Here is a 25,354-nt window from a genome sequence, read left to right as displayed (position 1 = left end):
ACTACAAAACCATCCTTTCTCTGCCTTATTTACTGTCTAAATTCCAACACTTGCAATAACAAGTCTGATACATTGCCATTTTCCTTGCCCTGTTATGTTATTCATTCTCTACAGTAATTAAAACAAGGATGCCATGAAAGAGAAAAATACAGAAATGTGTGGTTAGAAGCAATGCCTTTATGCATCTACAAAGCAATACAGAATTAAAATTTTATAGGTAACATAATTTCTTGCATTTCTAACTTGAGTGCTTCATTTTGCAACATTATCATTGTTTCAATTTATGGTTGTATATGATGTCTTCCCTTTTCAAGTAAGTAAACCTAAATCAAAATATCCCCAGATAAGATTAGCATCCTCAAATAGTATATATTGACATATTCGAAAGCTGTCATCAGGGTAACAACTTGAAGATCCCCATACAAACAGGTATATCATTCTTAACCATTTCTGGTTTCATCTATACCAAATCCCCAAAAACAATTCAGCATCAGCTCTGCTCTCCCTAGTGTTGATCTGTCATATCACACATATATAAGTATTTACATTATATATATATAAAATATAAGATTTGCATAGGTATGTACATTATACAAGTACCAGACATACATTTATTCAATAACGAATATAAAAACTTGCAGACGCAGGTTATTGAAAGCAATGAAAATTGCCGAACAATTGTTTGGATTTTAGCAATCTGCTCCAATGCTTGTTGGCCTTCAAGGGGAAGAGCTTTTCCTTGTATTCAGTCTGAACCTCTGTTGTTTCAATTTATGTCCCCTGTCTCTCATTCTCCCACCATGCACCACTATGAATCATATCTCAAGTTGGAAAGGACTCAGTCCAACTCCCTGCTCCTCCCAGGACTATCTAAAACTAATCCATATGATTAAGAGCCTCATCCAGATGCTCCGTGAACTCTGACAGGAAACAGATTTTCTCCGTTTTGGACAACATGACCTAAAAATCTGATTGTGTTCTGACCATTTAAAGGTGAAATTAAATATTCCACAGATAGGTCTCTACTGACCCTTCAAAATCCTTCTCTGGAAGGGTTTTCAGAAATTGTAAACCCTTTACCAGGTCTTTGTGCATCTTCTGACATGGCTGAAGAAGTTCCAGAAGGATAATTGTGTTGCTAGCTTTTTAAAAATTTTAAGGAAAGAAGAATTTTTGCTACTGGTTTGTTTTGGTTTTTTTTAGGGGTGGCTTTTTGCCCCATCTCTTCAAATTAAGATCCCTCTCCAAACGATCAGTAAACATCATGAATTTCCCAGGTCTTTAATTTTTCTGTTCAAAGGCATTTTCAAAACCATGTTTTCAGTATATAATTCTACTCCTCTTATTTCAGTAATTAAACCACAAGCTTATTTTCTAATCTTCTGTCCAAGTGTGGATCAAGAGCTCAGATGGGTCATTGGGCAGAGGCCCAAGAGCCAGTACTAGATCAAGAGGTAGTCAATCTGTGATATGATTCAGGTCCCACAGACTGAATGTCACTCTTCTGATGAACTGCAGATGGTTCTTCACTGAGATCTCCAAGATTCAGGCCTTTGAAGGCCACTAATGGTGAATGTTCTGCTGGAAGACCCACAGGAATCTATCAGCGTCTCTGCTATAATATGATGGTGTTTCATTCCCATTGATGTTGTTGAAAAAAGAAGCCAGACAATCATTTCCTTGTCCTTTAGGGTTGGTTGAAAACATGGAGGTCTTACAATGACAATGGAAGTACCACAAATGTAATAGCTGGTTGGATCTGGAAATGTTACTATCTTCCAGCTTAAAATGCACATGTACAACTCTTTACTTTCTCTCCTTTCTATCCATCATAGGCCAGTGCCAGTTCACAACCTCCTGGCCTAGATATTGAGAGATTTTCTCTTTTCCTTTCCCAATGACTCACTGAATGTGAGGAGGTTTGTTTTCCTGTTGAGTTCACTTTTTGTTTGGTTAGCTGTTTTTCACACAGTCGCCTCCATAGAAAGTAAAATATTCCTTCAAAAGTCATGGCCAAAAACTGTTCATCACCACTTCTGGCTTCTGAACAGGAACTTCCACACAAGAGAAGCTTCAGGCCTTTCTATCTCTGTTGGGTTGTCCCAAACTACCCACAATAGATATCAGGTGTTCAGCAACTGGAAGGGAAAGGGTGGGTAGTTGTCCATCTAAGTAATGGTCAGCAAGAGCAAGATGGGAAGATTCTGTGCCTTGCTGCACCAAGAATGGATCTATTTCAGAGGCTCCCTGGGACATGAGAGGAGTGCCAAAAAATAGTGACCAGTACAGTTCACAGTGCACCTTCCTGACAGGATTTCGTGGTTTGTTTGGGTGTTTTGGTTTTTGGATTTTGGAATTTTTTTCTTGACTAGTCCAGGAAGGAATTTCCTTACCCACAATGAGATATTTCCAAGAAGAAGGTCACTTTTTATGATGCTTGTTTCTTGTAGACCAAGAAGGATCCCTGGTGGTTTCAGTAGTTGCCTCATTCTTACATGGTTTCTTTATCAAAAAGTCACAAATGAAGCAGGGTCCAAGAGAGAATCTGGGAGTAAAGAAATTAGATTTAGATGAGAAATAGATTGTGACATGGCTGGGGGGGAGCTTCAATAATTATTTTCATCTGGTTTATATTGGAAACTTCAACAAGACAAATGTAAAAATAGCATTCATTTTGATTCAGTAACAATCTCAGTGCATCCTTAACTGAGCATCAGCATCTACTTAGAACTTGTGTAAACCGTGCGTTATACTCATTCTTTATTTCCAGTTTCACATTGGAGAAGAACATGTATCCTCAAAAGTTCACCTGCTTTTTTCAACCATAAACCTTATCTGCTTTCCCCCATAAACCTTATACTGGCACATGATGACATCAGATGTTTTCAAGGAAGGATCCGAAAACAAGTCAGGAAGAGTTCCATCCATTTCTGAGAGCAGTTAGGAAATAGCTTCAGTCCTACTCATCATTCAGAAAGAGAACAAATACTATTACTCATCTGTGGGTGATTCATCACTGGCTGTTTTTTCCTTGTGAGGAAGATCACCATCATCACCTGGACTGGAACATTATGTTTCTTATAAAAGAACCACAGTGCTTTTTGGCCACATCAGACACGTATGTATACTGGTCCAGTATGTGATTCATGGGCTCTCCAAAAAATGGTTGAAGCCTCAATCCTTCACTTCTTCCACCAATTCATTGGATGGCTTCAGCTCCTAAGAATGGGTAGTCCATAGCATCAGACAAGCAATTGATCATCCTTTAGAAAATCTCCATTTACAGGAAAAAAGAGAAGTTTTAATCTTTACTCCGTTCTTATGATGAGAGATCTGTTGTGGTTTTCTGTATCAAATATTTTACTACCTTTTTAGAAAAATTTGGTCCTGATCATGTGCCCAGATGTATATGTGAGCCAAAACCTTGGATCACAGAATCATGGAATTGTTTGGGTTGGACGGGACCTTAAAGATCATCTCATTCACCTACCACTAGACCAGGTTGCTCCCAGCCCCATCCAGCCTGGCCCTGAACACTTCCAGGGATGGGGCATCCACAACTTCTCTGCGCAACCTGTGCCAGTGTCTCATCCCTCTCACAGTAAAGAATTTCTTTCATACATCTAATCTAAATTTCCCTTCTTTTAGTTCGAACCCAAATCAGATCTGACCATGCAGTACTCGAAATTGTCAAAATTCTAGTCTAATCTTGAGTCTTACCCTTGTGCTTTCAACATGAGTCAAGACAACAATTTTCCTATGAAAAACAATCAAACACCATACAGACTGTGAAAGAGAAGACTCTTAGGTGGAAAAGTCCTTCTTGATCTCAATTACCATATTCAGGTTCAGCATCTATAGCCCTCTGCTTTCAGAGAAGACATTGCTTCTTCTAACTGTAATCTCTCTATCTGGTGAGCATCCAACAGGCAATGCAAGAAAACAGGGACCAACTTCTCTGCATGCTCCAGCTCATACCGATGCAATGTGGAGAGGTAGTTTCGTGCACAGGAAGACAGGAAGGTGACATAAGGAAGATACTTGTGTATTTCAAGCTACCTTCTGCACTGGGTGTTCTGACCTTTAGAGAAAGTTAATCATGCCATCTACTTTCACTCTTCATTTAATCTCCCCTTCCCATCTGTTCGGTTTCTCTCAGCTGGAAGCAAGATGAAGAACGAGTACCAGTCAGCCCTCTCAGTGGTCTGCAGCCCACACTTTGGGGCCATTTATTATAAGGCATTAACATCAATTGTCACCTCTATCATGATTGTTACTTCAATCCATCCCAGATTAGTAGGCAAGAACTGATTTTCTAAATATCTGAAATGCAAAATGATCAGACAGATATGCAGTATCAGAAGAGACTGTTCTGATCCTTTGGCCTGAACTCTGAAATAACATATGCCAGATGCTTCAGCTCATGTGACAGGTTAAAACCTTCTGCTTGAGTCATAGCATCCCTTTTAGAAAATCTCTTAATCAAGGTTTCATGTGATAGGTTCTCCACCCCTATTGCTAAACAAGATGTTTCCAAAATAGTTAATTACCTTCACTATTTAAAAAAATGCAGACTTGGTGTCTTATTTCCATTTTAAATTCATCAAATGCCTGCTTCCAGATAGAAGAAATCAGTAAGTTCTTCTTTTTGCCCCCTATTCTAAGGGACCACATGTTTTAGTAGGTATTATTTATAGGCTATAGCCAGAAGTATGTTTAACCTTTACTTCAATAAACTGTAGTCACTCTCATTACTCTTTCAGACCTAGAATTACTCTTCTATTTCTGAATAAGTATTAAAACTTATTTGTTTTGTAGAGCAATCACTAGAACTAAATGCAGAACTCCAGTAAGAATCTTTCCTGAGCCATACTCAGAGGTAACATTACCTTGTTACTTCTAGAGGCTGTTCAGCAGAGTTCAACTTCATCCCAAAACTGTGCTAACTCTTGGGACTTTGAGAATTTCAACACAGTCCTGAGAGCTCATATATTTGGCTGTTATTATGACACCCATCTTCTTCTTAACAAGCACTGTTTTCTAACGAGGATTTCCTCTTTTTATGAGTGACCCACTTGCTTTTTCCTGCAGATACTTAATTTTGCATTTGACTGGATTAAAATGAAGACCCTTTAACTGAGTCCAGACTACGCAGTGACCCAGGTCACTTACTTCTGTCATTATTTCACCATTTTTGTATGATTGGCCAATTTTACCAGTAATTACTTCAAATGTCTTTCAGGTAATGCTAGAGAAAGTGAATAGCACAGAGCTTTCAGCACACTGCTGAAGGAGCCTACTAGAATCTCTGCAATTTTATTTGTCACAATTGACAGGTTTTTTGGTGATGTCATTTCTGAGCTGTTTTCATTTTCTGTAAAGAAGTGCTGTCTCAAATACTCCAGCAAAGTTTAAATACATTTTATGATAACTTACTTTATTCATCAAACTTGCAATTTCATGCAATCAGTTTCATTTGATAGATCCTATGTTCCATGAAACCAGGATGATTGGTACTAATTCTGTGTCTTTAAATTCTTTGTCATATTATCTCATATCAAAATTCTTATAATTTTTCTGACACTTCTGAAAGTTTAACTAAGTTTATCAGGTCACCTAGTTTACACCCTTAAAAATTAATAATAGATTTTTTATTTTCCTGAAATATTTTGAAGGTTTTCTAATATTCCATAAATTTCTAAAATGAACATTAATGGTTCTGCAAATTTCTGAGCCAATTATTTGAATATTCTGAGTTTCCAATTATCTCATCCCACAGATGGGAAATATTTAGTAGTAGTTGTTTAGCACAGTCGTCAGTTACTGACTGTTCATACATTAAAAAAATAAATGGATGGATGGATGGGATGGATAGCTGGGTAGACAGATCTCTCTTGGACATGATTAAACAGCAGTGGAAGGTTAAATAATCCAAAAAGTCATCCAACCCCATTAGACACCAGAAAACAGCTGAAGTGCTATGCCCTTGATCTGCAGACGCACTCCTTTATTGAGTATTCCAGTACCCATAAATCACCTTACAATACAATACCTTCCAATGCACATATACATTATGGAGCTACTTACATACAGATTGTATCCTGAAATTCTTTACAGCACTAAAAAATTGCGAGGCAGCAGCTAGTACATTGTGTAAAGAACACAGCAAGGTAAAGACCTTGCAAAGCAATTAAAGGAAAACCTCCATTCTCTGATAAGACTAATAAACACGGAGAAAAAGAAACTGAGCAGTTGTAGGAATTAAATAGAATGAAGTAGCAGGGAAGGTCTGAGAAGTACATGGCCAGGTCCTGATGGGAGAGATGGACAGCAGCCACTGAACTACATCCTTCCCACAGGAAGACTGCTTTGATGTGAGCACCTTATTGCTGCCTTCAGAGCAAAGAATGCCTCTCTAGATCTCACCTTTCACTGGTCAGTAACAAAAGCAAGGAAACCATGCACTAAGGGGACAGTTATATTAATAACCAATTGTATCAATAACTAACTCCTTAATTATTGACTCAGATTCTTGGAGGAAGGACAGGAAAGTAAGGTCTCTGGTCTAACCAATTACCAGTGCTTTCCGCAGGTCCCTCCATTTTAATATTCCCGGACACATGGTGTGACTCTTGCGACTATCCTGTGTAGGGCCAGGAGCTGAACCCAATGAACCTTGTGGGTCCTTTCCAGCTCAGGATATTCTATGATTCCCTGGTTCTAGTCTGGCCAAGCTCCCTAGTTATGGCCTGGGTAGAAGCACTTTGGACAGAACAGAAGCAAGAGGCACGGACTTCTCCTTTGCGAATGCCTAGGCCATGTGCGTGGCATTTCTTCTCTTTCTCTCCCACAGGCTGAGCTACAGATCCTTGGTCTTCTGTTATTCTCATTTCCCTCTAGTAAAATCAGTATGGGTTGAATGTCAAAAGGAAAAAGTTCAGAGATGCTCTCCTTAGCTAGTGACTTTTTTAACTGAAGGAACAAGAAGCACCAAGAAAGATCCCTTATGGCAGTCAGACAAATACTCTGATAGGCAGAACTAGTAAAAAAATATGTGGCCTAAAAAGAGCCAATAAGCAGCAATTTCTACTTGTTTCTGTTGCAATCTCTTGCAAAGCCTATCTCTGAGATGGCAGCAAGTGTCTGGAATATAGCTAAAAATACTCTTCTTAGTTTTAAGACAAGTATAATACTCGTTTCTTTGAAGTCCCTCTTTTCATTTCCTCTGCCTGAGGGCAACCTAGTTACATGAGTGGACCTGCTGTAGGATCACCTGCCCCCAGTTCAGGAGTCTGGATGAAAAACTTGCATCTGGACCTCATTTGTGGTCTTGGCTCCTCCATCCAGAGGAAAGTTCCTGCCCAAGAGAGACAACATGTTGTTCCAACCTGGTAGCAGATTATCAAGAGGCTGTTTTGCACATTAAACACTAATTCTCCTTGCGGGATGCAAAGAGAAACAGAAAACTCGGACCAATTAACGATCCATGAAAACGTAACAATGTGCTCATTCAGTACTGCTCTTAGTGCACAAACTAATTCATGGACATGCAGAGACAACACGCACTCTAAACAAAAAGTTTACAGTTGCAAAACAGTCTTCAGATGTACTCTGAGATAGATTGTGAATTCCCTTCTTTATCATCCTGGCTGATTAAAACAGAAAAACAGCCCTTAGGTTGTATCTGTTACATAAAGCCAACGGTGATCATGTCATGAGAAAGGCACAAAGCTCCCTCCACACACCACACTACAGGGACTTTCTGTGGAAGAAAGGGGGAGAAAATAAAGCAATTCCAAAATTCTACCCCAGCTTCTGTCTGCTAGTAGTTTATACAGTCCTGCGGGAAAAGAGCAGGCCAGAAGAAGTAGTGAACTCCAACAACAGTACCTTTCCTGGAAGATGCTGTGCAGAATCAGAAAGATTAGATGCCCTCGGTTGCTGTCCTAGCAGCTTTCTCCATTCTCTGTTGCTTTTGATAAATCATTTATTAGAACAGCATTTTTACATAATCCCTGGGGGGGAAAAAAAAGGAAAAAAAGAAAAAAACCACCAATATCCCCCCCATAAAGTACATTTATCACAAAATGCTGTCCTCCTACCAACTGTCTTCAGATCAGAACATATATTTCTCTGATTATTAATTACCTGATGAACAGAAAGAGCTTCAAGCTTTTTAACCTCTCCCTTTCTCTTTTGTCCTTCAAGCGTGTAGATGACAATGTGGGGGTGGTGTTCAAAACACAGATAGCAACTGCAGTACTGCCATCATGTTTTGAGCCCATGGGCTCAAATATTAAAGCCATTTAGGAGCCAAGTATTTAAGCTATTTTCCCAGTACATACATTCCGTTCCTCGTCAAACATATTTAAATCTGTCATAGGAACATGAATCCTGCTGACAGAGGTGAGGAGAAACAAAGATGGTTAACTGCCAATACTACATGTAACAACAACAACAAAAGTCAAACCTGCCAGTAGGTATTTGACCTGCGAAGAGAAAGGAACATGCTGTTGTTAGCCCAACGTGCCTGTCTACTGCCTATCCCTTATCCACTGTAATGTCTCAAATCTCAGGATAAGCCATAGTTTTTCTTCTCTTTGGAGTTCATCCAAATACCTTCAACAATGTGAAACACACCTACACATAAATAACTCAGGAGAGCAGGAGAACTGAATGCACCAGCAAATTCTGAGCATATCAAGGCCCCTGAAAACTAAAACAGTGAAATGAATCTAGAGTAATTAGCTGCTCTGTCCCTAGAATGTTCTCACAAAGAAAATACAGTTATTGGCATTTGCCTGTCTCTTTCCACAGCTTTCGATGCTCAGTTCCTCTACCCTCAGCATCCAGCCAGTCAAGATTTTTATATTGCATCAGTGAATATCAGAACAACTAAGGAGAAAAAAAACTGGTCCAAATCTATAGGCAACTAATACCAAAATCAGAGTACAACTCCCAGCTTCATTATCTGGTCTAAATGAAATATAGTGAGCAAATGCTCTTCTGATCTCTCTTATTAGTCCCATTTGTTAAAATGTTGTATTATTTACAGCTTTGCACAGAATGAAGAAACTGGCTTAGAATTTCATCTCAAAAGCAAAGTGATTATAAAAACTAGTATAGCTTTGTGAGCTTATCTCACAGCAAGGTTCTTGCAGAGGTACGACTATATTAGCACCCCACCACAAGGGCTTATCCCTCGAAGTTCTAGTCTTGGCAAAAGTAGAGAAATAACAGTCTTCTGTCATAGTGGGCAGAATTTCTGGAGAGGTTTGATTCAGCAACTAACATCTCCTTGGGGTGTGACCCACCCAGATACTAGACAGTTAACATTTTACCTTAAGATGTCACTCCTAACTATGGAACCAGGTAGATCCTGCAAGAGAGGTGCCTTGATTTAAGCTGGGTGCCTGCCTTCACTGGCAGCCAGCACTGGTGCCTGACCAGTGATTTGAGCACAGCTAAGGGTGTCCTGATAAAAGAGAGAAATCCTGCCCTACACTCTGTTGACTGCATTGGCTGGACCTCCACTGATTACTGTAGGGTCCTAAGGTGTCTTGTTCACAAATGGATGAATGTGCAGGCAAAATCTAGGTGTGCACATTTAGTCAGCAGGAGGGACATCCCAACACGACCTGTTGCAAGAGTAGAAATCAAAGTTCCCAGGCAAGGTATGTTCTCTAAAGACACGAGCTAAGCAACCATCCAGCTGCAGCCAACTCAGTTTTGATCGCTGTGCATATATTAGAAAAGTAAGCATACCTGGCACTTCTCCCTAGCACTAGGGACTGCTGGCACAAAATGGCCTACACCCAAATTATCAAATCCTCTCACTTTCCAGAACATCATGGCCCATCCAAGTTAACCACTGAATACAGCCTGTCTTCTGTGCTAATACTCAGACTTTGCTCAAGAATTGTTTGGTGTTAAACACAAGTCAAAAAAACCCAGCAGTACAGAGTATTAGGTTCCAGTTTCTCTGAACTTTCCTGGCACAACTTTAGTCTGCTTTTTAGGTGAGACTGGTGTGTGTTGGCCGGGACTATCAGCACTCCAGATGTGATTTTTAAAAAGAAATAGGTTTCACCACATCCTATATTCAAAGATGTGAAGTATATAGACAACATATTTAAGGTCAAAGCTCAAGCAAGGCATCCCCAAGGGAGTTTCCAGAAGTATTTTAAGTCTGAATGCATTTGGGTGAAACCAGGAAGTGTTTAGTTTATTCCTTTGCTGAGATGGAATCATAGGACTTTGTTGATAGATTATTCAAGTAGTCAGATGTTAACTGGTAACATCACCAGGTGCTTACTGGCTAAAAAGTGATGGCAAGAGCAGATCCATTGCTATTGAATAAAACCACAGCTCATTACTCACTATAGCTCTCCAGTTTTCTCCATAGAAATTGATTATTGCTGTGGGGCTTGAGAGTACTTTTTGTCTGTTCATCTTCAGAGCTGCAGTGTTGGTACCTCCTCATCCAGGTGGTTGGCAGGAAAACTGCATGGACAGCCAGTTTACTCGGAGCCTTGGCTTCAAAAGGGGAGAACAAAGAAGATTCCCTGTTTAGTCCATGGGCCTCCCTGTTAAAACCCCATGTGCTATATACTCAGTAAACCCTGTTGTATCACTTTGAGAGACTAAGACCATAAGTTTTATGTCCTGTCATGAAGTTACATTATTAGCCAAGGTCAGGGAGCACAGTTTAATGCAGGAGTGAGAAGGTGCCTCTGCATGCACGGCTCTGTGTCTTTTTCAGATGCAAGCCACCCTGTGTCACCTGTGAGACTTTCTTCTGAGGAGGAACTAGACCAGGGAGGAAGGGCTGCTGAATGCATCCACAGCACAGCCCAAGGCTGTAAGCCAGGCCTGGTGCTGTTGTCAGGAGCAGGTGTATAGCTGGCAGCAAGCACTCAGCATTAGCTTTTTGAGGGGCTCACAAAAACCATCTCTCCATTTCAGCCTGTCTGTTGAGCAACACCAGGCTCCTAGGATTGATTTGTGCTGCCAGAGCCTTGCAGGGGTGGGTAAACAGATGGCTTTGTCTGGAGAGCAGGCTGGTCCAGGCTAGTCTCACCCAAGGTTTGTGCTCAGAAATGTTGTTGGCACGCAGGGACATTTCTGGCAAAAGTAGCAGAGGCAATGCTTGTACAGTGTGATGGCCCCCTGCCTCACTAGTACCTCAGACCCATGGTTGCTCCAGCTACAGCCACATACAGTCTGGGCAAATGAGGCCTTTTTTTGGATCTAACATAAGAAAAAAGTTTTTAAAATACTTTTTAAAAAAAAAGTAAATCCCTGCCAAAAGCCCTTCCTGAAGCTGAATGCATTAGTTGCATTGCATCCTGTGTGGTTCTGACCTATTTTATTTCATCAGACAGTTAGAGAACAAACTGAGACAAAAAACATCATAGGTGACCTGTAATAAAATATTGAGTCACTATAGTTGTTTCTAGTGCTGGATGTGCTCCATTGTTGATTGGAAGATTTGCTGGCAAAGTATGAAATTCCATAGGGAAACCATGTTAGGAAAGCACTTGTGTTCATCTCTCAACTGCAGAATCAACATGGAGTCTGCAGAAATTGCCAGTGATTAAAGCTCTTTATATTGCTTGGCTGGCCAACAATCAAACTATTCATGCCAATTAATATGATAATGGAGAATTTATTAAATTCACATTTTACTTATATTGCCATAATAAGGAAGTAGCAGTAGGTGTATCGGGTTCCCCTCATCATCAGTATTGGAAGGCAAAGAAAAGGTTATGCTGGCAAGTTAAGGAAGGCCTAGAGGTTTACCCCAGTCACTATGGAGGGAAATGGAGGAAGAGAGAATGCCTTGAGACCGTGCACTACATCTGCTGACTTGCAGCTCAAAGGTGACCCAAATCTTGTGGTATCAACATTTGGATCCCTGTGCTCCACATAGTCTAGTGTTCAGACTGGCACTCAGCCCAGGCAGTGTCCTGGGACACTGATCTGTAACAACCCCTCCTATCCTTTGTCCCACATTGGCAGCCATCCTCTCCTCACTCTCCTGCCCACCTGCCCACCCTCCTACCTGCTCACTTCCCCCTCTCAGTGCCCTCACCCCCTTCCCCATGTTCATTCTCAGTGGTCGTTGCATGTACATGCCTTGGCACCCTTCAGCTCGTTAAGTCCCCTGCCTTGCCTCATGTTTTGACAGGTTTTGTGAGTTTTGACAATCCTGCCAGTGCCCAAGCTGCTATCCAGGCCATGAATGGATTCCAGATTGGCATGAAGAGGCTGAAGGTGCAGCTGAAGAGGCCAAAGGATGCTAATCGTCCCTACTGAAGGGTTGTGGGAACCACTGGATACACAGCACTAGCACAGGTAACTGCATGGGGAAGGGGGTGTCAGCTACACTCGTAGCGTCTCTCTGTGTTTTAGACCCTCAAGGAGATTGAGCTCTGTGACTCTCTATCTTCTGCCTTTTTTGATTCCGGCTAGAGCCACTCTGCTCAGACACACATTCACACATAAACCAGGAACTGTTTGTGTGTGTCTCTTTAGAAAAAGAGGTGGAAGGATGTTTACCAAGGGATAAGACAACTTCCTCATCCCAGGGGCATCCTGCATCTCTAGAAAGTGTTTCTGGTCACTAGAGGAGAGTCAGCAGCTGTCCTGATTCCACTTGCTCAGTGAAAGAGAGCATTTCTGGTGCTTGAAGAAAATCTGCAATTAAGAGGTGGGACTGGGCTGCAGTTTAATCCCAGGTGACTGGACTGGGACAGTGTCTGTCTCAATAGCTCTGTGTTGCAAACGTTTCAAAGCATTCTTCATTCTTCATGCGGTACAGTCTGTATCCAATTCCATCTCAGCATAATAACTTAATGTAAATATGTCTCCCTGACAACTAAATAATCCCTGATTTATTTCTTCACAAACCCAAGAAATTAATAGAAGGATCCATGTTCACTTCTTGGTCAGTTGTTTTAAACTCCTGTGTGTAGATAAAACCCAACCAAAGCCAAGGAAGCTTAGCTGGAGTGAGGACCTGGGGTCTTGTTTTTAGACTCATGTGCCACGTATTGCTGGAAAGAAGCTAGCTGGATGTTCCAAGGAAACTTCTAGTACATGTGACAACACCAAAAATATCAGAAAGCAGCAGTTGGTTTCATTGGAATCCCAATGTATCACCAAAAACAAAAATGAAGATGTTTCCAAAAACGGAAATATTTTCCACCACTGGCTGGCTCTTCCACTAGGTAATCTTTGAGAAACAGAAATATAAACCCCTGTGTGCTTGTTTACAGAGACAGGAAGTCTCCCTATTGTTAAAACTGTTCCACACCAGAGATTCCCCAATAAACTCAGCACCTAGGGAGGCCCTAAGCAATTTGTACTCCTGAATTAGTGATAAAGAGTTCGGTTAGGTGACCTTTCTATGTCGTTTTAGCTGTAATGTCTAAGATTCTGTGATTTTTATTCAGGCCTCTTTTGACTCATCTAAGACAGGCAGGAAATCCCTATCTTCAACTTTCCCAAAGAAAAACAGAGTGTTTTAATTTTTCACTGGCATCTCAAATATCTTTGAAAAATGTATTTTTTCCAGTCTTCAGAGCAGTATCCTTTCCAGTGAGAATTCAGGAATGGGATCAAAATGTCTTTGAAAGAGGTGCTGCACTGAAGACAACATAAAGGAGATTAAGAAACTTTTCAGTAAATATATTAGGTGCATATGCAAGAAACAGCCTCCATAGTGTAGAATCTCCTTTATATGTGACTATATGGAGATAACTGTAAAAGCATTTTCCCCCTTCAAAAACCTCTTTTCTTTTCCTTGCTTATGAAAAGGCCTCTTGGAAGCTTGAAACCAAAACATGTTGCCATATCCAAATGCTTTTTGCTTCATCACACTGGCTTTTTTCTGCAGGCTTTGCTGGGGGAGGGCGGGGCGTGCATGCATGCAATTGTGTTAAAGCAGGGGCTGCATTGGTCAGGGGGGTTTTCCATGACACCTGCAAAGGGATCAAGGAACACAAAGGTCTCCTTAGTTAGGCACCAAGCTGTATGTCCTAGCATAGCTGTGCTCACTGAGGTTATGCTTGTTTCTCATGGTGGTGTAAGAAGATGGAGGGCTGTGGATATCTGTGTTGTTAAAGATTCACTAGTATGAGTCCGCAGTGTTTTTTATTATTGTGGCTCATCAGGAAGTGCTCTGAGGTCTCAGCTTGTTTCCTACAAAAAGTTTACTCACGAGTAGGACTAAGATTTGTTGTTTGGGTATTTTTTCCCCCCCAGTAAATTATATTAAAAGGAGTCAGCAGGTAAAATAGTACTAAAATCCCACACATTTCTCTTAGAGTATTTTTTCCTTTCCTTTGCCTGTAGTAAGCAGAACACTCTTGAAGTGTTGCCTCTAGGTAGGAAGCCCTTTAGCCTTTCTGGCTTTTACTTTGGCTTTAGTGCTCTGCTGTCCAGAAAAATCATTCAGTTGTTACCACCAGATCACTTCCACCCTTGGCTTAGAGGAGCCTTGTTTAGAGACCCTATCAAAATGTATCTCAGAGGTCCTTATTCACTTGCATACTCGCACCTTGTTGAGCCCACTGAAGGAGCTGTACCTGACTTTTAGCAGAAAGGAGTTCTCCAGGAAAAAAGTTTTATACATGTCTTTTTCCACCTAACAGAAGGAATTGCCTGAGTGTGTGTGACCCCAGAGGACACTGCAGGAACATTCCCCAGGGGAGGATTTGGGTTAGCACAGGGCAAACCATGCTACAGTAGACTCTAGAGGACACTCGGTGACAGCAAGGATACCCAGAATGTCAGCAGGGCTTGAACCCAGGTCTTTCTTTAGCTCATCTACCTCCCAGGGCTTGGGAGCATCAATACCAGCACCACAGAAGCAGGCAGGATTCTCAGTCACGGTGGCCATAGGACAGCTTCCCTCCAGGGCTGGGCAATAGTGGCCACCACAGGGCTAAGCCCTCAGGAATAAGCCTGACTCAGAGACAGGTCATCTGCTCTTGGCTCAGCACAGTATTATTGTACCTCCACTGCTGGCTTGATTTGCAGCTTCCTTTAACTGATCGAAACACAACAACTCCGCTGTGAGTTTTATCTATCTTTACTTTGGATGCAGCTCTTCAGTGTCTTCAATTCCAATTTGAAGCATGTGCATAACCATATTGACATCAGGGCAATTACTTGTGCTTCAAGAGGATGCTCAAGAAACTTTTTAATTGGGATTTTTCCAAGGAAGGGCTTTTTTCTATTGAATTGCTTTCAAAAAATAAGAAGTTGCCAACAACAACAACAACAACAACAACAAAAAAAAAAAGCACCACCTGGTTTGATATAATCCACCAAGGTGCTTTTTTCCTAACTGAGAAAGAAAGAGCTTCACTAAGAGCTTCACTAAATTTTAATTCTGGATGCACGATTTTTTTTTTTTAACTTATAACTCTCCCTTCTGGGACACAAGCAGTCTAGGCCACAGTGATTTGAAGTCCTTTGTTTTCTTTGCAAGTGCTCTAAACTTGCTGTCGAACACTGAAAGGGTCTCTGTGATGTGGCAGATAAGCCCAAAGCTCCAGCAAGGAAAGCCCTGAAGAATTTAGATGGCAAAATGGCTGTCCCATTCTCTTTTTTCTTTATAATTAAAGAGGTGGTTGTAGTAAAAAAAAAAAAAAAAAAAAAGGGGAGGAAAGATGGGCTGGGAGAAAGCAAAAGAGAGGAGGATCATTTGAGGCAACTTTGCCAAAATCAATATATTCTATTACCAATCCCCCCTTAGGACTAGGAAGCAAGGACTCAGAGACACTCCATGTGTCTTTCAGATAGTGAATGCACAAAATAATTAAGAAAAAGCCAACCTGAAATCCACAGCTCCCTGAGGTGGCCATTCCTAGGAGTCCTTCAGTGGCCTGTGCTATGACAAAGTTGCAGGTGCAGCCTGCAGTGCCTGGGGCTGTGCGTGAGCCCTGGGCCCACGGGGACTGCTGGGACAGGCAGGCATGTGAGGACAACGCTGCCTGAAAAACTGCACAGCACACAGCTCTTCCAGAGCTCAGGACAGAATGCAGAGCAGCCCAGGAGCATCCAAAGATCAAAAAAAGGCACTGCACACAAAAGCCGTGAAAATCCTGCCCATTCTCCTTCTGTGGCTTCATTGCAGTGACTGCTCATTGGCAAAGTGATGTTTTCCACCTCGGACAGACACTCTGCTGCTGAAGTTTTATTTAAGGCTAAAGATGCAGAGACATTTGGTTGAGACTAACCCAGAGCACTGACTGGCATGAAACTGAGTGAGACAAAGTTAGTGAGAGCAAGACAAATTGAGTGAGGCAAAAGGGAAACAGAAGAGTAAAAAAAAAAAAGGAGAAAAGATCAACAACTAGATTTTTTTAGCTGTGTTCCTGAGTAGCAACAAAACATTAAATTAATGCGCTGTCCAAGCAACCTGCTTCTCCAAAACACCAGGGGAAATAACATAGGCCAAAGCTCAAATACAAAAAAAAAAAAAGACATTTTCAGGTCCTCCTTCACTGCTTCTTAAGCACAGACTGATGTGTGGTTTATTGTAAAATGTGTGAAATGCATGTTTTTGCAGCTGTCTCGAATAGGTGGTATTTTTACTCTGAATAAATGTCTTTCTTCCTTTTTTTTTTTTTTTTTTTTTTTTTTTTTTTTTTTTTTTTTTTTTTTAATTGGAATGTATAGTTTACCAGACTGGAAAACTTTGCATTTTTCTCTTTTTTTTCCCTAATAAGAGAAAAAAATAAAAGCAACCCAAACTTTCTTTTAAAGTAAGCATATACTATCAGCCAAATATAAACAAACAAGCAAAATGCCAAATAGCCATGAACAAAAATATGTGAGTGGAAAATTTCTGGCTTCTCTCATCATTTCAGATGGCTTCAGTGCAAAGTCCAGTGAAAGTGTATTTTTTACTGAAATTTTTGTTGCTTATGCCTCTCAGATAGCTCTCTATTACCTCTAGTGAGAGGCTATTCTGCAGTTGCATTGATCTCACTGTTTTCTATTAGGCTGTTCATCTTGAGATTCATCCCAAATATCCTTTTTCAAGATAAAATCCCATTTCTTGTAGTTGTGCCTCCTACAATCATGCTAACCAGCTCCTCTTCCACCTGCACAGATTATTGTTGTTTCCCTCTTTTAGTCATCACTTAGATTGCTTAGGACTTGCTTACATTATGGAACTTTGCACTAGTATAATTGCATCAAAACAGTACTCCAGCACAAGCTTTAATATGAGTGAATAAAGAGAGAAAAAAAATCAGCACAGCTTAATTTTGGAAAGTCTGTTCAGGTACTGGAAAAACATCACCTCAGCCAGTATTTTTTTCTGTTCTTTGGATTACTTTTGTTTTTCATTTCCACTGACACCCGTGATTAAATTAAGCATCCCTCACTGTGTTTGCAACCCAAACTTTGTGCTGTTGTTCTTGTACTCAGAGAATGGAAGTGAATTGTACTGGGGGAGGCTAAAACAGGACTCCTGAAGGCGTTTGCAAGACTGACAAGGAAATCGTTTTCTTCTGTCTGATAATTTTTAACCTGTCTGTCCATGTAAATTACTGATAACTTTATTATGGCAAAATTCTCATGTCTGTTCTACAAACCACAGTTTCAATACCAGAGCATGCAAAATCCCATTTGCTAATTATTTTATTCTAAGATTGGCACTCAATATAATGCACTGATGGAAAACGACAATAATTAATTACTGCATTTACTCCAAAATTACAATCAGTAATTACTGCTCTGAGACTGAATTCCATTCAGCAATATTTGGAACTTGTTCTTCCTCAAAGCAGGGCAGCTTTTCAGGAGTATTGCTGTGTTTGCATCTAAATGAGTCCATGTAGGTCACTAACGGATACGCGCCATTTGTCATGGGAGTGATAGAGCAGCACAAAGCAATACCACAACACTTCCCCTCAGTTTGGAGCAGGAATTCTTCACTAAAACCCATATCCCCACTTTTAAAAAGATGTTAGATAATATAAATACTTCAGAATTAAATAACAGATATTAAAGCAGCGTCCCACTTCTCATCCTGCTGTGATGCTCTTGGCCCTGGCACTCTGAAGTAAACTTCTGGAGAATTGTGAGAACTTTTGCCAAAGACTCAGCCAGCAAAGAGCCTTCTGAGTTGTTCCTACTGTGAAAAGACCAGGAGCTTGTTAGGGTTGTGCCCTCTTCAAAGGCTTCCAACAGCAAAACCCCCAGAGCTGCAGGGTTGACTGGAGGGTGGTAATGTCATATTCAGCCACTTGACCAAGATTAGTGTAGGAGTTCATATGGACAATATCACACAAATTACCTGAGTAAGTCAGATTTTAGAGCCTTTCTGAGCTCAGTGTGAGTTTCAATTGCATCAGTTACTGGGCAGCTGCAGTAACCTGAAAAGAGCGGCCTTTGAAGGAACATTTTTAGAAGGTTCGTTCAGCAGAGATTTGCCGGGCCAGTGCATGAGGGAACTGCAACTTGACGAAAAACTGGAAAATATAAGAAAATGAAAGAGTAGGTGTTTGAAACAGCCGTGACTTGAAATGAGAGCCAAAGAGATGGAAAAACACAGGAGACATCCATAGCCAAATTTTTTGTTCAAGCAGAGCAGCAAACACTGACAGAATGAATCCCCTGCTAAATAAAATATGTACAAAATGAATGAGAGAAGGCAAAGACCCACAATGAAAGAGGATTGTGAAAATACAGGATGAGTCCTAGAAAACAAGCATAGTCATTTTTCTGCAGGCCCTTCAAATAAATTACAACTCAGCAAAATCCATTGATACTGGAGCACTAGAGAGACCAGTACTCACTAGTGAGCAAACAGGAAATGGGCATGCTATCAATTTGCAAATGCTACTCAGGGAAAGAGCAAAGAAAGGTCTAGAACTTCAGAGACATTCTTCTCAGATGGCCCCATATTTGAAGGCAGATAGAGCTGTCTTTGGTGTGTTCAGTTAATACAAACATCAGCACCATGAACATGCTTTTTTGTCCAGGTAAAGACAATGTGAACAGTGTAGGCCAAAGGCAGGGCACAGCCCTCTAGGTCTAAGAAGACCTTCTTCCAGGGAAACTGGAAATTCCCAATGAAATCAGAGTTACAAGTCAGCCCCAACATGTGATTCACTGGACTTGGGTCACTTGTGCAGCACTGATCAGTAAGCTGAACATGACCTGATCTTTTTGTCACTGACCTTTGAGAGCTACTGCAGAACCATGAATTGAAGCTCTGTGGGGTAGTGTTTGGCACTTACGCTGTAGAGATAAAGAAAAGGGAGGCTAAAAAACTCCATGAAATTTACTCTGCAGGGGAAAACTGCTACAGGAGTTGGCAAGAATCTTAATAAGGGGTTGCAGAGTACTCCATCAATGTGAGCACCTTAAATTGATGTCCTTATGGTTTGGAAGGCATATACAATCAGCTGCACTAGAACACTGTTTCTCGTTTCCACAGTTATACCCAGTGATATATCAAATGCAATAATTGCATATTTGAATAATTCATAGGTACGGTAACTTTGGCCAGCTACAAGTGAATATCAAAACTCTGGTCTCTGAAGTGTTTGATTCAGCTGTAGCAGAGAATTGAAGGTTTACGGTACAAACCCTGCTTCTTAGGTGTCTTTCATCCTGCCCTGTGACTGCAGTTATGAAAAAAAGGAGAGTTTTTATTTCAAACGGTTCATTTTTCCACTTAGCTGAGCTTCATCCAACCTTTTTGAAATATTGGGTAGAAGGCTGAGCTGGAGGGGAAGGGAGAACAGCAGTCAAGTCATTTCCCAAGCAAGAAGCAGAGTAAATGAAAACTCAGTGCTCTGTCTGGAAAAGTACTAACCACAACCATGATCAGGATAAGTTCTTGAGCAGCGCCAATCACCAGCTGCTCTGAAGCCAGTGAAGTGACACTGATTTATGGCAGCCAAGGATTCAGACCCACTATTACTTACTTAACTCTAAATGTTCTCCTAGCAGAGATGTTTCAATTATTCGCAATTATAGAGGGAGATGCAATGTCACCATTCTGGCTGCTCAAATCTTCTTGGAGCAGAGAGACTAGGGAATGATCATGCCTATCTCCAAATATCACCATGCTCATTTTAAAAATGCCTTTTTATGATAATGACTTGCAAACAGAAGAAAATCTCTTGCACCCATGGAAAGGTGCAGTTCCACACTCAAGTAATCCTCTTTAGAAAGCAGATTTTTGCCGTTATTGAGAGATACATCCTCCCTCCCCAGCTCTTCAGATATCCCTTTTTCCTGTGTAAAACAGATCCAGCAGCTGGGCTGCCTGAAGCATCTGTTCTATGCAGAGCAATAACACTCTAAAATCCTCACAGTGACGAGATGCCTACCTTTGAGATTTCTGGCTCTATGATGTCCAGTCCTTGAAGCCAAAGATATCTTTTGGTTGATTTGGATGTGCTGTAGACCATGGTTGTTATGGTAGACTCTTAAAAGCAGGTTGTTCCAAAAGAAAATAGGTTTTCACTACCTTGATTTCTAAGGATTTGGAAACAACTGGGACATTAAACCCATGGGCTGTACAGTCAGCTAAAAATGTGTCTTTGATGGATAAGGTTCTCTATTTTTCTCTACTCTCTTGAAGCATCTCCACTCATGAGCAGAGGTTGCATCCCATTTGCCATGATGTATGACACATGAATGCTTTCCATGCTCTTTATTTTTCTCTGTGCATTCTCCTTGCATGGTACATATTTCTCCATCATGGCAGATGGGACACTGGGAAAGGAAACCAGGCAGGCAGACCAATGCCAACTGTGGGAAATTGGGCTCTCCCATGTCAGTTTGAAGAGACTTGGTGCTTTCAGACAGGGGTTTATTTGGGGGGTTTCTGTCTTCTGCTCTTAGGTTACAAGGGCATTGTTTAGTACAGACCATACAGACCTTGTTACACAAAATCCCAACAGGAATTCCTACTGGCCTTGTTCCCATTACCCAAGAAGACCAGTGTAATGCAATTTAGATGAAGGTGTACAGATCCTCATCAGGAGTAAAAGAATAGCTCACTCCTGGAGAGGTATTCCTACACTTAAACCTGAATGAAGGAATTTATGTCCTTAGATGGCTTTGTTGAGGAGCATGCTAATGTGCTGTGAGTAATTAGTAAAGGCACACAGACTGGCACCATGGTTGTCTCTGGGGTCTTTCCTCTTTCAGCACAGACCCACTTCCTGAGAGTCTGACTTCTGGGACTCACCAGGGATTCCTGGAAGTAACCCCAGGATGCTGCTTAGGATTAAAATGGAAATAATTTCTTTCTTCCGAAATTCTCTAGAATAAATGAGTTGTCCTGAGGTTCACAGGTATCTGAAGAAGTGCTGGGCCTGTCCTTCAGCTGGGGAAAAAATGTAGGCTTTAAGGGAGCGATGATTATTTGTGCCAACTAAACACTTGCCACGGGATTTGGCCACTTGTGCTCAGGGAGCAGAAATCTTCTGCTTTTTCTCTTCTAATCTTTCAAATTGCCTCTGTAATTTTTTCCCCAAGTTGTGTGTGCTCAGTGTGTTCTGTCGAAGTGAGAAGTGGTAATGTCACTCTGATAGGAGTTTTATGGTTCACAGAAGGCAGGATTTGTATTGAGATAGACAGATAGATGGATGTCTGGTGCCTGAACACAATGTATTACAGAGATTGACCCAAAATTTTCAACACTAAAATCCCAAACGATAGACTGAGGGAATCTCTGTCTGGGAGATTTCAGATGGATTTTATCTCCTTTTTTTCTGATTAATACAAGCCTTTAAAAGCATCTCATCCCTGTCTCTTTGCCCAAATAATTGGAGATCAGAGTAAAGAAGGATCAATAGCAAATAAGTAGTCTACATTTTCTCAGGTGTCAGTGTAAAGGAGGTCAGACACTCCATACTGGGAAGGGAAGGAAACACAGGGGAGTCTGGTATGTGTTCAGATAAGGAATGTTCATCATAAAAAGGAAGAGGTGAATCCTGTTGCCCACGCCTCTGGTGAACTCAGGGAAGGTGGCAGCAATGTTCATGTCCCCCTGACAAGCCAGGCTCAGGGCCACACTGAGTTCTGAGCTCTCCCTGCACATGAGAGGTAAATGGAAAGGAGCAGAAATGCTGGCTGATGGGAGCAGTAGGGACACCATCCTGCCAAGTTGCCTGCGGAGCCTGGAGCTGCCTCCTAATGAAGGCAAGCGGCTGGTCACAACTGGAGGCGAGCTGTTCCCCATTTGTTTGTGCTCCTCGGAGTGGCAGGGATCTGCTCTCCATCAGAATAATCCAATTGAACAAAATGATTCATATTAGCAGGCACATCTGTCTGAGGCCAAAGCAGAACCCTGGTGTTAGTTTAATAAATGGCGTTCATTAAACTCAGCTGAAAATATAATCTGGAGAGACTGATGGGGTGAACAGAGCAAAGAATAAGCAAAAGGAGTTAGCAATTATCAGATGTCATTTGTTCTACTGGTACCATGGAATTGGAGCTTGTTTGCTGAAATCTTAATTTCATTTTGCTGAGGTAGAATCCATCAGAGAAGCTTATGCTGCAGCTATGATTCCTGTATGTCAGCTGTTGGTAGGGAAAGGGGCATTTTTCTTTCCTCCTTTTCTACCAGACAGAGCTCTGAAGGAGCACAGATCTCAGCAGAGAGCCCAAGGACAGGAAAGATGCAAGGAGCAGCCTTTCCTCTGCCATGAGAAGACTGCCGAGTGAAGTTCCCTGTGCTGCAATGGAGAGAACATGGGCAGTGCTTTGGGACAGGAACTTTGGGTATTTCCAATGCAGTACAAGCCATAAATCTTCCCTGTTCCTCTACCATTTCCCCTCCATACCAAGATGGTGTACAAACAATTCTCATTTGACTTCAGGACCATTTTACATTCTATAGGGTAGGGGCCAGTGTTTCCACAGGCAAATGTTTCCCTCTTTTCAGATTATACTAAGGTTGAGTTCTTCTTGGTGGTCGGGTCAGGGAAACTCTTACAGCCGTGCACTGGTGGCTGTCCAAGGCAGCACAGGTGAGGAGGCACAGGCACAGGCATTGAGGTGCTGGAGGCTGCCCACACTGCCAGAGCTTAACCCTGGTGGTCTGGGGCTGCCTCCTTCAGGCCTAGCTCTCACCCTGTTCCAGCTCAGCCAGCTCAGTTATTAGGCATTAACATTCCTGACCATAAATCTCCACACAAAACACTGAACCCAGAGGGAGTGCTCTTAAGAGGGAGAGCTGCCTTTCCCAATTCCTTTTGAGAAGAGACAAGTTTCTTGGGACTGACTTACAGAATGGTCAGCATTTGAAGATTGGCTGGACGACTTGTTCCTTGCAAGTTGCTTTGGTTTTGTTTAGTTTTAACTTGTCCCTATGGGTATTCAAATGGTCCTTGGTGTGCTCCAGGGGAAGACAAGAAAGGATTTTATATTTATAGACTTGCCAGAGCTATCGAGTCCCAGCCAGTTAGAAAAAAATCAAAAGAATAATGGAGGAGAAGGGAAAGCTTGACCTCATGAGCTTTCACCGTTGATTAGTTTGTTGGTGTCAGGAACCTTTTCTTATTCAGGGCAGGCTAACGATGAAATAACTTTTTTTCCCCTACTCTTTAATCCATCTCCTGTATTCCCAAGGGGAAGGAGGAGCCAATACCTGCCTTCCTGGAGTTCTGTTTCAGAGGAAGAAAGTGCATGGACTTGCACACCAACAGCAAGGGGCTGGTGGGTTTGGGTTTTTTCCAAGATCCACCTTCTCGTTGTGCCCTTTGGCAAGAGGCTGAACGCCTTCAATTTCCCTCAAAATTGTGTAAGAATCAGTTGCAGACATGAGCTGCTCTGGCGATGGTCAGAGGTTTTTCTTGCCCTGGTGAGCACGAAAGAGGGAGGGAGAGTTGCAGGGTGGGCAGCATTTTTCTGATATTTACCCTGGACTCCACCATGGCTATCAGGCTTCCTTCACAGCCATGGAAGTGGGTAAGCCAAGCACTGAATCCCACCTCTTGCCCACTACCATTCCTCAATTTGGTTAATCCAAATTTGTAGGCAGAGGGAGGAGCATAAAAGGCTTAGGTTAACTTGATTCTGTCATTTGTATGAGACTGGTGAGAAACTTGCTGAATTTGCTTGGTTCAGCTCTGTGGATCAGGGAATGATAGCACTCCCAAGCCAGCACAGCTGCAGGCACAAGGGGACATGCTTCATAAGCACAGGCTATCTGAGGTAAAAAGAAACCTAAAGAACTGAGACTGATCAGACTCAACTGGATGCAAATAGAATTTGGGATTTATTTTCAATACTCTTTTCAACGTATATTGAATTAGTCTTATGAACCAGACATCATCGGAATCAACACATTGGTTTTCAGTGCTTTCAGAAAAAAAATGTTTTGTTTTGGATTTCTTTTTAAATTCTCAGACAGAAAGTTTTGACTATTTTTAAGCAGTGATAACGTTTGACTGATCACCTGCATTTTCCACCAAGAAAGGCTTTAAACAAAAATGTGATCCAATTCTAAATTAGAATCATATAAATACCTCAGCTATAGCAGTGAAATGAGTCACAGACATAAGTCACATGCATAAGTGTTTTCAGAATCAAATTCTGAGATACTAAAATTTGCCAGGGGATGTGAATTCTTCAGATGGAAACCACTCCAACTATATGGTGGAATTCTTGTCTTATCTTTCTCCAACTCAGAAAGAGTAACCATCTCCTTAGTAAAAGTATCTTCTTTTAGAAGCTTCATACAGAATTTGGCTTCAAAAATGTTTGTGGGGTTTTAAACAAAAAATTATTAGTATTCAATAATTAATAGAACTATGTAAGCTTATTGAGTCATCCTGGACTTTAATCAATTTGAAATATTTGGGGCACCAATTTCTACCTTACAGCACCTCACTGGAGGTACATCAGAGTTTTAGTGCAATTAAAATGAAGCAGGAAATATTTTTAGCTAATTGCACTGTGCACCTTGAAGGTAATTTGAAGCTGCAGGCAAAAAAATAAAATATCAGAAGGAGTAATTGAGTGTTGCAAGCTGGGAGTATGTGTTCCTGGCTGCATTCTGATTTAAAGGGGTACAGAGACCAGGAATGGAGCTGAACAGCCTTGGCAGAAGGAGAGTGAAGTCACACAGGACCAGCTTTGAGAGGGAGAACATGTTCCTGACAGGGATGTCAGGCTGGGAGAAGAGCTGGGGTCTCCTCCCTTTGCAACCCCAACAAGCACCACTCCAACACACCCTTCCTGTACCTGGTGAGCAACTACAGACCAAATTATTACCCCCCCCAGCCTGGCAGGAGCTGGGGGCTCTCATGTCTTGTGGCAGGTACTGCAGCCACTGGTGGGGTATATCAGGCAACCTACTGGG

At 41.5% G+C, this 25,354-nt stretch overlaps 1 protein-coding gene across 16 annotated transcripts in view; it reads left to right on the top strand.

The window, feature by feature from the left end:
• Window positions 1-25,354, top strand: part of CELF4 (CUGBP Elav-like family member 4) — a 702,112-nt gene that overhangs the window by 665,497 nt on the left and 11,261 nt on the right. For all 16 annotated transcript variants that reach the window (XR_006016178.1, XR_006016177.1, XM_042028752.1 and 13 more), the window contains one exon: window positions 12,191-12,357. Coding sequence is in view for 14 of the 16 variants with exons in the window: in XM_042028752.1 (XP_041884686.1) it covers window positions 12,191-12,318 (128 nt within the window). In the remaining 2 variants the exon portion in view is untranslated. The remainder of the gene's footprint in view (window positions 1-12,190; window positions 12,358-25,354) is intronic.

This window comes from Corvus kubaryi, unplaced genomic scaffold, assembly GCF_017639235.1.
Source record: "Corvus kubaryi isolate FWS band 111438036 unplaced genomic scaffold, C.kubaryi_AGA036_p1.0 37308, whole genome shotgun sequence".
Lineage (NCBI taxonomy): Eukaryota > Metazoa > Chordata > Aves > Passeriformes > Corvidae > Corvus > Corvus kubaryi.
This window is presented reverse-complemented; position numbering and strand designations above follow the sequence as displayed.